The sequence below is a fragment of the Vulpes vulpes genome, unplaced genomic scaffold (assembly GCF_048418805.1).
Source record: "Vulpes vulpes isolate BD-2025 unplaced genomic scaffold, VulVul3 u000000678, whole genome shotgun sequence".
In the NCBI taxonomy this organism is placed as follows: domain Eukaryota; kingdom Metazoa; phylum Chordata; class Mammalia; order Carnivora; family Canidae; genus Vulpes; species Vulpes vulpes.
The window spans coordinates 1,539,016-1,550,622 of record NW_027325803.1 but is presented as its reverse complement, the minus strand read 5'-3'; the positions used below and the strand labels follow the sequence as shown (position 1 = coordinate 1,550,622).

At 59.1% G+C, this 11,607-nt stretch overlaps 1 protein-coding gene across 1 annotated transcript; it reads right to left on the bottom strand.

The window, feature by feature from the left end:
* Positions 1–767: 767 nt before the first annotated feature.
* Positions 768–11,502, bottom strand: INSYN1 (inhibitory synaptic factor 1). The gene is made up of 2 exons (XM_026019730.2): positions 10,871–11,502; positions 768–1,592 (listed from the first exon to the last, which is right to left on the bottom strand). The coding sequence occupies exons 1-2, from the start codon at positions 11,024–11,026 to the stop codon at positions 885–887; spliced, it is 864 nt and encodes a 287-aa protein (XP_025875515.2). The 5' UTR covers positions 11,027–11,502; the 3' UTR covers positions 768–884.
* Between the last annotated feature and the right edge of the window lie 105 nt (positions 11,503–11,607).

Sequence of the window (11,607 nt, the reverse complement as noted above, 5' to 3'; positions counted from 1 at the left end):
GGTCCTTGTGTGAAGAGGCAGGGCCCAAGCAAGGCGCTGGATTCCTCTCTGGCTCTGCCTGCCTGGAGGAGGAGCTGGGGAACCTGCCTTAGCCCTGGCGGACAGCCCAGGGGGGCTCGCGGCCCTCTGGTCAGCACCGGGCCGTGTCACGTGCTGGCTGAGGCTCTGCCCGGAGTCTTCCATCCCTGGAGGATGGGAACTGAGGATCGGCCGTGGTTGAGTCTCTCCCAGCCAAGCTCTGTCCAACCCAGCCTGCTCCTCCAGGGTCTGGGGAAGCCCAGCTCCGCAGCACGGAGGCCTGGCCCAGGGGAGCAGCTTGCTCCTTGTCCGTCGCCTGGGTCACCCTGAGATGGAGCAGGGGTAGGGTGGGGCTTCCAGGGAAGTCTGTCTTTGGGAAGCAGGAGTGAAAGTCTGCCTGGGAGTAGTAGAAGGCATGGTGGGGGGGGTGGGGTGGCTGGTGTCAGTGATCCTGGGCCCAGCTGGGGTGACGCCAGCACCTTGGCCATCGCTCCCTGCCAGCCTGTCACCTGTTGTTCAGTCCCCTCCAGGACAGCCCCAAAGGCCTCCGCTGTGCTTAGGGGCCGGGGAGCGAATCCCAGGGGAGGCCTCTCTCACCTGTTTCACACGCCCCTGGATAACCCTTTCAGGAACCCTGCAAGGAGGGAAGGGCGGGCGGTTCTGGCCGCCCAGGGGGTGCCTAGAGGGGGAGGAGGCATCTCTGCATCTAAGACGAGCTCTGTGAAAGCTCTGGGGCCTTTGGGGCTAGATCCTTAGCATTTTAAAATTTTATTATGACTGCGTTTGTTTAAATATATATATATATGTATATATATATATATTTATAGCTCTATGTGCCCACTGCCCCCCGGGCCCCTCCCAAGCCCCTAGTTTTTCCCCTTGGCCTTCTGTTTGGCAGCCGTGTAGGGCAGCAACGTCTGAGTGCTTTTGTCGGACACCGTCTGGGTGCTACTGTTCCTTGTGACCCTCCGGGTCTGCTCGGGGGCGGCGGGGCCCGGGCGGCAGCTGGTCAGCGGAGGGCGCCTGGGCTTGCAGGGGGCGGGCGGGGGCTTGGGGGCGCCCACCGGGGCCTCGGGGCGGGGGGGCTCTGGGGACAGGCCCGCCTCGGCCGCCGCCCCGCCATCCGCCTCCTCGTCGTCGCAGCACAGGGCGTGGTAGAGCACTTTGTCGCTGAAGCGCACCCTCTCACGGGTGCCTGGGGTCCGCTGGGGCTGGCCCTTGGCCGGGCCGCCGCCGAAGGCCTCCTCGCTGGAGGAGTCCGGGGTCTCCACCCGGGGCCCGTTGGGGACGGGCGTGCCGCCGTTCATGAGCCGGTAGTCGGGGCCAGCCCCCGGCCGCGAGGGCTCGGCGCCGTCCACAGAGTCCGATGGGGTGGACGCGTCCAGGAAGGAGCAGAACTCCCAGCTGTCCGAGAGGATGTCGGCCGTGACGAGGTCCAGGTGGCCCATGTCGAAGGGGCCGCCCACGCCCGCCTTGTCGCTGCTGGAGGTGCTGCTCACAGTGGCTGTGGTCCAGTCGTCTGGCTCCAGTTCGAAGTCGAAGTCTGAGGTTAGCTTATCGATCTGGCTCACCACCTGGCGGGGCCAGGAGAGAGGGGTGAGGGGCCCTGGCCGCACCCCGCCAGGTGCCCACCCACGACCCCCGAGGTCTCGCTGCACCGGGGTGAGCAGAGCTTGCTTGGGCCATCCCCCCGCGTCCTCTGCTTCCTCAGTCTCCCCTCCTGGCCCTGCACCCATCCACTCACACACCCACTCTCCCAAAGCCACAGGCTGTCCTGGGTGCAGCCCCGGTGCTCAGAGCTCGGTTTTCCCTTGACTGGGAGGTGGCCTTCCACAGAGGGCTGACGCTGCAGCAAGGCCACTCAGCGGAGAGGACAGCGGGCCATACCCCTTCATAGAGGAGAGGATACGGGGTGCCCATAAGGAAGACCCTCCCCAGGTTTTCCAAAGCATCCTGGGCCACCCTGTGCCGCCGGGCCGCGCCTCTCCCCCGGGGACACCCTGGAGCCACCTCCCTCCTGCCCTGCCCCTGACAGTGGAGATCAAGCGTGGCTGGTGGGGAAGGAATAGGACAGCATCACTTGGTGAGCAGAGAGGAACCCCGGCCCTGGCCGAGCTGGCCAGAGCCAAAGCCGCTCCTCACGGGCACCGGGGGGGCAGCCAGCTGCGGAGGGCACTGTACCCCCCCGCCGCCCCTGCCTCCCTACGGGTGGCCCGCCTCGGGACGCCCCCTCAGCACAGAAACGCGGTGAAGGGAGACCCTACCAGCGACGTCGGGAGGGAACAGAGTAAGAGGAGGAGGAATGATGATTCAGAGCAAAGACAAAAATGGCAAAACGACGACAGCAAAGCAGAGGGACGGGGAGACCCAAGGACAGGACATACACAGGGAGCCACTGGCCCAGGACCCCTCCCGGCACCTTGCTGGGGTCTCTTCCTGGGGGCAGCGGCCAGTTAATGAATTAACTACGAAGTCTAACAAACTTTTACGAGGATGACTACTGTCGGGGATGTGCGAGGAGCTCGTGAGGAGTGGGGTGGGGAGTGCCCCAAAGTGCAAGACCAAAGCAAGGCCAACAGCCACGAGCCAGGAGGCGTTGGGGTCAGCGGGACGTTTACTTGGTCAGGAACGGGGGCGGGGGCATCCGACAGTGACCTGGTCATCATTTTCCCTCTGAGCCTCAGTTTCTCAATCTGTAAATGGGGATGCTGTGCGAAGGGTTTACTTCCAAGGTTCCTTCCATCTCTGATATTCTAGGACTCTGTGTTTATAGGGATGACTAGGGAAGCTGTTTGGGGCTGTCCCTGCCTAGGGGTGCCCATTCCACATGGCCCCAGGCCCGAGGGGTGCTGGGAACACTTGGCTGAAGCCTGCAGAACCGGGGGAGTCCAGACACTTGGGTTCCAGATTAAGCTTAGACATCATTCTGTGTGTCTTCAGGTAAGTCACACAACCTCTCTGGGCCTCAGCCACTTAAGCATGGTGACCCCAGCCCTGCCATCCTCACCAGCGCCTCATGAGGGACAATGAGAAGGGCAGTGAAGAGTCTCCGTGGGGCTTTGGTGATAAAAGTGACATCGTCTCCCATCTCTGAGAACCTACTACGTGTCAGGCTTTCTACCCAAGAGATCATCATCTCCTGAGCTTCTAGAAGATGGGCCAAAGTCACCAGAAACTAGGGGGAGCCGAGGCTCCCACCCTCCCCCGAGGGTCCCCGTAAGACTGCACACCACCATGAGCTGCTGCTGTGATTTCTGGGCTTGGGCAGGCAGTGGGGACAGGGCCCCATTCTCCAATCTGGCCACCCTCCCTATGCCCGCCACCCGCGAGTGACTCCCCCTATACCTCAGAGAAGCTCACATTCCCCCAGGAGCCCTTGCTTAACCGAAGACCCACTTGAGGGGTGGGGAGCCCTGGCCCAGGGCAGGGGGCTCTCAAACTGGAGTGTGCGCCAACCTACTCCCCAGAGTCTCTGATCAGTAGGTCCCGGGTGGGGCTTGAGAAGGAGCATATCCGACATGCTTCCAGGTGCTAGTTCAGGGGCACACTTTGAGAATCGCTGGCCCCGGGGGCCTGGGGATTTAAGCCGGTGAAGAGATAGCACCTCAGGGCATTGCCAGCCTCAGGGGAAGCCCTGTGTCTCTGGGGCAGTCACATCCTCCAATGAGTCTCCCAGATCCAGCTGAGCCTGAGTCTGTGGCTGTGGCAGCACAGGGACACGGCTAACAGGACTCTGGGTGGATGACCAGCTGTGACCACAAAGGGTTGGCTGAGGCCAGGCCAGGCCCAGAAGAGGGGCTCCTAATGCCCCGTGAGGAAGATCTGGGGTGCATAGGGCAGGACCCCCAAGGCTGTCAGGCTTGCACACACTCCTGTCCACCCAAGAAGTTCCTGCTGGCTGGCTGCTCAGGCAGGCTTCACGTTCGGGGCCCTTCTCTCCTCCATTAGGTCGTCCTTCTCTGGTTTCATCCTGGGAGTGTGGACGGATGGGACAGAGGGAGGCTTGGTGTCAAACCCCAGGTAGGCCGCATCGCATCTAAGGAGCTTGAGGCAGATGATTTTCCTCTCTGTAAGTCTTGAGTTTCAGTTTCCTCCCCTGTAAAATGGGCTGACCCTCCTCTCCTCACCAAGGTGATGGGGACTAACTAGATATGAATGTGGTTTACACTGCAGAGTCCGCACAGCCCGGCACTTAAGGACCCAGCCTCTGGAGTCCGCCCTAGCATCTGGTCCTGGCCTCACGGCTGACCGGCCCTGTGGCCTCAGCCAAGTTACCCAGCATCTCTGTGCCCAAGTGTCTTCATAAGGGGGATTTCTAGTAGCTCCTGCTTGATGGGGCTGTTGTGAGGATTTAATGGCACGATGCATGCAAAGCAGGTGGAGCAGCACACACTATCAACGCCCTCTGTGCACCCGTGGGTGCTAATATGTGACCCAGCCCCTGGCACCAGGCCCAAGAGCAGATGGGCATCAGCTCTTTACCAATGGAGTGACATTCTGAGGGGGACAGTTCCAGCGCCTGTGGTGGAGGAATGGGACATACTGGGCATTTCAAAGCCCAGCACGTGGGTGACATCTACGTTCCCTAAAGCAGGTCTGTCTCCAGACAGAGCAGAAGCAGAAGAGGTTCTAAAAGCCGAACGGTAATGAAGCTCGAAGCGAATCTGGCCCAGACCGTGAGGGACGGGAGCACCCACATGATGAATGACCTGAGTGAGGACCAGAAAGTGGAGTGATGGGCCAAGGGTCCCTGGACTGCACGCAGGGCCCCTGTACCTCATTTCATGGGGCCGGTGGGGAGGGCAGAGGGCGGGCAGGCCCTACCTCACCTGCCTGTCTGCTCCGGATGCCTTGAAATCTGTGATTTCTCTCTGAGATTTAATAATCATTTTGCCTGCGTGTAATTTGGGATTGTCTTGGAGTGCGGGGAAATAATTATATATACAGAAAGAAATAGAAGGGGGAGAGAGAGAACGGAGAGAGAAATGACAGCATAAAAATGACAGGATCACAGAACCTCAGAGCCAGGGGGACTGGAGTAGCCATTGGCTTCACCCCGTCACCATGCTTGCTGGCGGGGAGGCTAAGGCAAGGCCCAGCAACTGGGAGGAGCAGAGCTGAGGCCCCGGGTCAGGAGTCCTGGCACCTTAAGGACAAGAATTACTGGATTTGGGGGGTGGGGCAGGGCTGAGGGCCGGGACAGACCTGCTGGGGGCTCCAGGCCCCATCTCAGGGGCGTCCCCAACCACGGTCCTGCTCTCAGCCGTGGCTCCCTCCCCTGACTGTACCTGTCTGGTGGCCGCTTCCTGTCCAGTTCCCGCTGCATTCGAGGCACTTGGTAATCAGCCTAGAAGGACCGCAGCACCCCTCGGCCTCCAGCACCCCCTGCTCCCCAGACTCCTGAGCCTCTCAGACACAAGCCACTCCCAACGCCGGCCACGGGCCCTTGGCTGCCAGTGGGCAGCCGCCACTGCCAGGCCTGCCTCCTCGCCAGCGCTACGCACTGCACCGGGCCCACGTCCGCCCCGGGCCTCACCCGAGAGGCTCCCTCCTTGGCTACTCGCCCCATCTCACTCCCAGAGGCAAGTCTTCCCTGCCCTTCCATTGCGGACAGGGGCCCTGTCATAGGCCCTGAAGGTATTCTGTGCCTTTCCTAAAAATATTTTCCAGTTTTATCACCGCTACACTTTTATGTGCAAATATGTTAAATGATTGACATCTCCCCAGGAGACGGTAAGCCCCATGAGGGGTGGGACTGGGGACGTCTTGCCCACCACGCCCCCCCCCCCCCAGATTGGCGCACTCATTACAAATACAGCCATTGGGTGAGTGGGTGAATTGAGACGGGGCTTATAAAACCTGCTGGGGGCTGCTTTTCTGAGGAGTTCCACAGCCCTGTCCCGCCTGCCCCACCCCTCCCTCCCGCCCTGGCTGAGGCCCCACTTCAAGGAAAGCACATCTGCGTCCCCTAAGGTCCCTGAGCCAGGACGGAGGGCCCGGGAGTTCTGGGACTCCCGGGTCCTCCATCCTGGTGCCTCCCTCACCTCTGGCCCCTTCACCTCACTCGACAAGCTGCTACCTCCTCCCCTCCCTCCAAGCTCCCTAGGCAGCTGGTTATATAACTGGGGATCTGCATTATTTATGACCACTGATTATTTTTTAATTCTGTGATTATGTTATTTATTGTCTTCCTGGGGGGGGGGGGGGCTGTGGAGCTGGGCAGGGGGGAGAGAGGGGACTGTGATTCATGACTCTCATCCTGCAATTTGGCCTAATTGGCCAGGGAGCCTTGAAAATCTGTCCAAAGGAGGAGAGTGCAAAGGGAAAAGGGAGGAAAGGAAGGTGAGGGGAAAAAAATAATAAGAAAAAAATCTGCACAATTCTTGCTGAGCTGCGGGTGATGGAGCTGACCCACTTTGGCACAGCTCCGTGGTCCCCAGCCTCTCCTGCCCCAGCTGCTTCCTGGCCAGGCTACATCCATCTCGTGCCCGCACGGCCCTTGCTTCCCAGGCCACCCCATACACAGCGCTCAGCCCGTGGGACTGCGCAATTGCCAGCGGGCCTGCCCCCCGGGGAATATCAGGTGGGGAGACCCTCCAAGGCCACCGCTAAGGTGAGCAGCTTGTGACCACCCGAGAGCCAGTGATGACATAGCAGACGCTGGTGGTGAGCCCGAGGACCATTTTCAAGCTCCCACACTGAGTGACACCTTGGGGAGGAGGAGGAAGCCAGGTAACTGCTTAGGATAAGCTCAACATCTGGGAGGGCAAGGATGAGAGTCTCTACCCCCGCCCTTGGGGGGGCCCCCCTGGCTGGTGGGGAACAGGGAGAGCAGGGGAGAGGCAGATTCCCACCCAGAATGACAAGAGGAGGTTCCTGGGGAGCATGTTGGGATTCTCACCGAGGATTAATCCGAATTTCATACCATGGCCCGCAAGGCTCTGTGTCATCTGACTCTCTGCTCTCTCTTTGACCTTTCCTCCTGCTTCTCTCCTGCTGGTTCACTCCACTCCAGCTGCCCTGGCTTCCTTGTTGATCTCGAACATGCCACGTACACTTCCACACTTCCTCCTCAGGACCTTTGCACTAGCTGCTCCCACTGCCTGGAAGGCTCTTCTCCTACATATCCATTTGTCTCGTACCCTCTTTTCCTTTGGGTCTCTGTTCAAAAGGCATCTCAGTGGAGATTCCATCCCCTTGTCACTGTCACTCTCCTCCCCTTTCCAAGTCAGAGAGGGTGGCACTGCCTACTGCAGGAGAGGCCGAAGGGTGCTGGCCAGGAGGCCTGGCTCCTGCCTCTGCCCACTCTGATCATGGCTAAGAAGCCGACAGCCCTCCAAAACAACAAGGTTGTACCCAGAGTAGGGGGCAGGCCAGTGTAAGAATGTCTCATTAATAATACCTAAAAGACGGGCTAGTTTTGTGTCCATCCCTGTGCTAAGTACTTTATAAACAGCATCACGTTTCATTCCTAGAGCAAACGTGGGGTTGGTTGTGGAGGCATAAAATTCAGTATCCTCATTTGCCCGAAAATGGAAGCCCAGACAGGTGAGGTAGCTTTACCAAGTTCACACAGCTAGGAGCGGGGTGGACCGGATTTGCACCAGAGGTCTCTGGCCGCAAGAGCCCACGCTCTTAGCCTCTGGGCTGTACTGCATCTCTACCTAAGTGAAGATGCACAGAATTTTGCGGAGCTTTGAGAGCCTGCTGGGATTGGCCTGGCATCCTGGAGTGTTGGGGAACCTAGGAGAATGAGGGCTAATTAATGATTGACTGTGACATCCCTCTGCAGCCTTTTTTTTTTGTTTTGTTTTGTTTTGTTTTCAAAGCACTTTTACATTCCTCACCTCACTTAGTCCATTAAGATACTTTTTCCACCCATGGGACAGAACCTGCCCCTATCCTGTGGGGAGCCGGTGAGAGGGGCAGCAGGGGTTTGGGAGGGCGGGGGAGGTTTGGGAGAGGGAACCCCAAAACCTTTGGCTGTGTGCTAGACCCCCTTGCCACATGCCAAGCCCCAGATAAACCCTTGAAGAGCACTCTGAGATGGGAATAATCAGCATCCCCGTTTCAGAGATGAGCAGGCTGAGGCTTAGGGGTTTGGGGAGGAAAGGCTTTGTCTCTCATCTTTCTATGAATTTTAGGTTGTATGCTCAAGAGGATCATGGGAGTCTGCCAGGGTCAGTGGTATCTGGGGCCAGGGAAGTGAGCAGCAGGAGGAGGAAGAGGATGGCCGAGGGGTAGAAAGCTGGCCTTGCTCCTTCAAGCGAGCATCCTGGGCTGCTCCCTGGCAGCCTCACATGTGCATCTTGTCTTCACATCTAAGCGCTTTGCTCTCCTGAGAGGGAACCCGGCTCAGTGAGTCCTGAGCTGGTAGTGTCTGCGGAGGGGGGTATGATGAGTGAAGAAGAGCCTGCCACCCTCTCGACCTTGGGTCTATTTAGGCCCAGTGGAAAACCGCCATACAAAGGGACTGAGAAGAACCAGCTAGATCCAGCTTTAGAAGCCCCCTTGGAGGATCAAGAGCCAGAATCACAGGTTCCAGGGAACAGAGGTCGGCAGCCCCTCACCCCAAACCAAGGCCTGGCCCTCCCAGGGGGTAACCCATGTCCCTGACAAATCCCATCCCACAGGAAGTCAGCTATGGGGTCTCTTTTTCTGCCCGGGGCCTCCCAGAGCCTCACCTGCCTTCCCTGACACTCACTTCTATCCACCACCCCGTGTCCAGACCTCGCCTGGGGGGTGGGAGAGTTCTGAGGCCTGCCCCCCTCCCAGCTGGGTGCCATTGGCAGCGGGCAGGCGGTGGCATACGGGGTAGATGCTGGTTGCCATAGCAACCTGCCAAAGTCTTAGGTGGAGGCACATGGCCTACAGGGTGTATAGGGGGAGGGAGCTCATCTTTCTCTGTCCGGGCTCAGGCCTTTGGGCAGCCTGTGAACCTGAAGTTCTGCTGTTCGGGACACGGGGTATGAGTGTTTGTGCTGAGGAGGGCGAGAGGGAACATCTAAAAGATCTGCAAATAAATCCTAGTGCTTCTGATCCCCCTGCCTCATCCCCAGAAGGGCAACCCCTCAAAGCATCACAGCAAGAGAGTAAGCTATCATCTCCAGAAGACCTTTGCCAAAATGCCAAAAGGTCACCTGCCTGCCCACCTGCTCCAGCCTCAGAATAGGCTACAGGAACCTAAGTTCTAGTTAGTTCTGCCACTGGTAGGCTGTGCCACCTTGAATAAGCTCCTAGCCCTCTCTGGGCCTCAGTTCCTTCAAACAGAAAATGGACAGGGCTGGTATGGATGACCTGTGAGATGTCTTTAAGTTCTGGATGACTATGCCCGGGGCGGGGGTGCGGGGGAGCGACAGGGGAGGCGGATCTTGGGAGATGCTCCTTGGGAGATGCTTGATTGGGAGTAGGTTCTGGGCTGTATGATTTCCAGGCTTAGAATCAATCCTGGCTCTTTTCTGGGTGGGCTCCTTTCTTGGCATAGGTCCCATGCCCCTGCCCAAGGCTGAGACTCTGGATGGCTCCCACCACCCTGAGAGACCCACAGAGCATCTAGAAAAAGATGGGGTGGGGAAAGATGAGGGGGCCTGGGGGAGGAGGGGTTACTCCGAGGCATCTGGCCTTTGGACCAATGGGGTTGGGGGAGGAGGGGTGGCTCAAAGGCCTCTGGCCTTTGACCACAAGGCTGATTCTGGGCTGAGTGGCTGCCCTGCCCCACCTCCAGTTCATGTCCCAGCCTCTCCACAACCCCTCTGCTCCGGATACAGCTCCGTTCAAACATCTCCTGCTCCTTGGCTCTCAGGCCAGGCTGGGGTTGGCACCCACCATCATCTCCTCTCCTCGGTCCTCCTGGAGACCCCCCGCTCTTGCACAACTGGCTGGGGAAAGCATGAACCCATAACTCCCGTTAAATCACTCTCTCTGCTCTCTCTGCAGGGGCCCTGGTTACAGGGAGTTGAAATTTGCCTAAAGCCCACCTGGCTGGCATAATGGCACCCAGTGGGCAAATTCAGGCCAGCGGCTCAGAACGCTGGTCATGCATTTTGGGCTTGAACACAGCCCAGGGGGCAGGGCTGAGGACATGTGTACCTCATTACCCCAGCGATGTGGGAAGCAGTAATTAAACCGAGCTCCGCTTAGAGAGACAGAAAGGGACACACATCCCAGGATCTCTCAGTGACTTTTCAAGCCTTGGCAAAAACATTCAGAACTGTGGCCAGGGACACATGCCTTTAGACGAGACTCCTGCCCTCCACCGACGTCCACAGGAACTCTGGTTTCCACTAGCAGCCCCCTGGACTCGTTCCCATCTCAGGACAGGGAGGGCAGAGCTGGCTTTAACTTCTCTAGGATCAAGGGTTCTGAGTGGCTGTGTGATTTCTGGAGAATGCTCCTAGCTGGACCTCCTTAGTAGGGTCATCGGCACCCCCGCAGAGCCCCTTCTGAGCAGCTCAGAGTCTAGGAGGCAGATGGCGGGGTCAGAAGCCAGCTTGGGCCCCAGGAGAGTATCTCCCACTAAGAGGCTATGGTGGGATTTAGTCTATATTTGTCACCTTGGCAACCCTGAGTGCTAACCACAGAAATGTGGTCCCACAACACGCTGCCCAAGCCGACTCTACAACACCAGGGCCCCTCTAGTCCTGGAGTATGCGGAGATTTCTAGCAAAGCAGATCTGGGGAAAGGAGAACAAGGAGAAGGAAGCATCCAGCAAAGCGACACATGTGCACACAGCTTTGAGTACACACACACACACACACACATACACACACACACACCGAAACACATATGTGAGTCTGTTTTTGTGCCAGGCTCAGGAAAACTGGTCTGGGGTCGGTCTGGCCCCTCACTCACCTCCCTGAGCTCCTTGGCCACCTCCTTGAGTTCCTGCAGAATGCCCTCGAGCTGCCCGATGACCATCTTCATGCGCTGTCGAATCCGCTCCCGCTGGCCACCACTGCTGGGGTCGTCACTGGGCTGCCCGAGGTCCGGGGTGCCCCGAATGTTCATCCTTTACCACGTCGCTGCAGGCCTGCCCATATTCCCCCCAGCCGGGCACTCGCTGCGTCTGCCTCCACAGAGCCCCCCTCGGCCAGGCACAGCTCCACATCTTAACGGCCCGCCAGCCCACCCTGGCCCTGGGTGGCCCTCACCCGGCCCCTGCCCCCTGCCCCGCCGCCTCCTCTGCCTCTGGGCGGGGAATGGGACACCCCGAGGACGACAGAGGATGACAGAGGGGATCGAGGTGAGGACACAGGAGAACAGGGGGAGGGCCTTGGGTCTCAGGAGTGGTCTCCAGGACTTGAAGCCACGACGAGACAACGCCGAGCTGATCTCTGGCTGATCCCAGACTCAGAGACAGGGGGATGACTCTGCAGGGACTCGGGGTAAGAGATGCCCTTGGGATGGGGGAAGGCGGCTGTAATCCCTCACAACTCCTGGGCAGTTGCAAAGGCAGAGGTCTCCGAGAGCGACTGACACCTGCAGAGGGCCGTGGCTGGGGTGGGTCTTCCAGATGTGGTTGTGGAGGGGGTCCAGGCTGGGCAGCTCCGCGAACCGAGCCGGACGGACGGGAGAAGGGCAGCCCCCTG

What these genes read in the sequence shown, in the direction of transcription:
- INSYN1 (XM_026019730.2), bottom strand. Translation starts at nt 11,026, where the DNA reads ATGAACATTCGGGGCACCCCGGACCTCGGGCAGCCCAGTGACGACCCC. An exon ending in TGGCCAAGGAGCTCAGGGAG is followed by an intron (nt 1,593 to 10,870) that starts GTGAGTGAGGGG and finishes TGGCCCCGCCAG; the next exon opens with GTGGTGAGCCAGATCGATAA.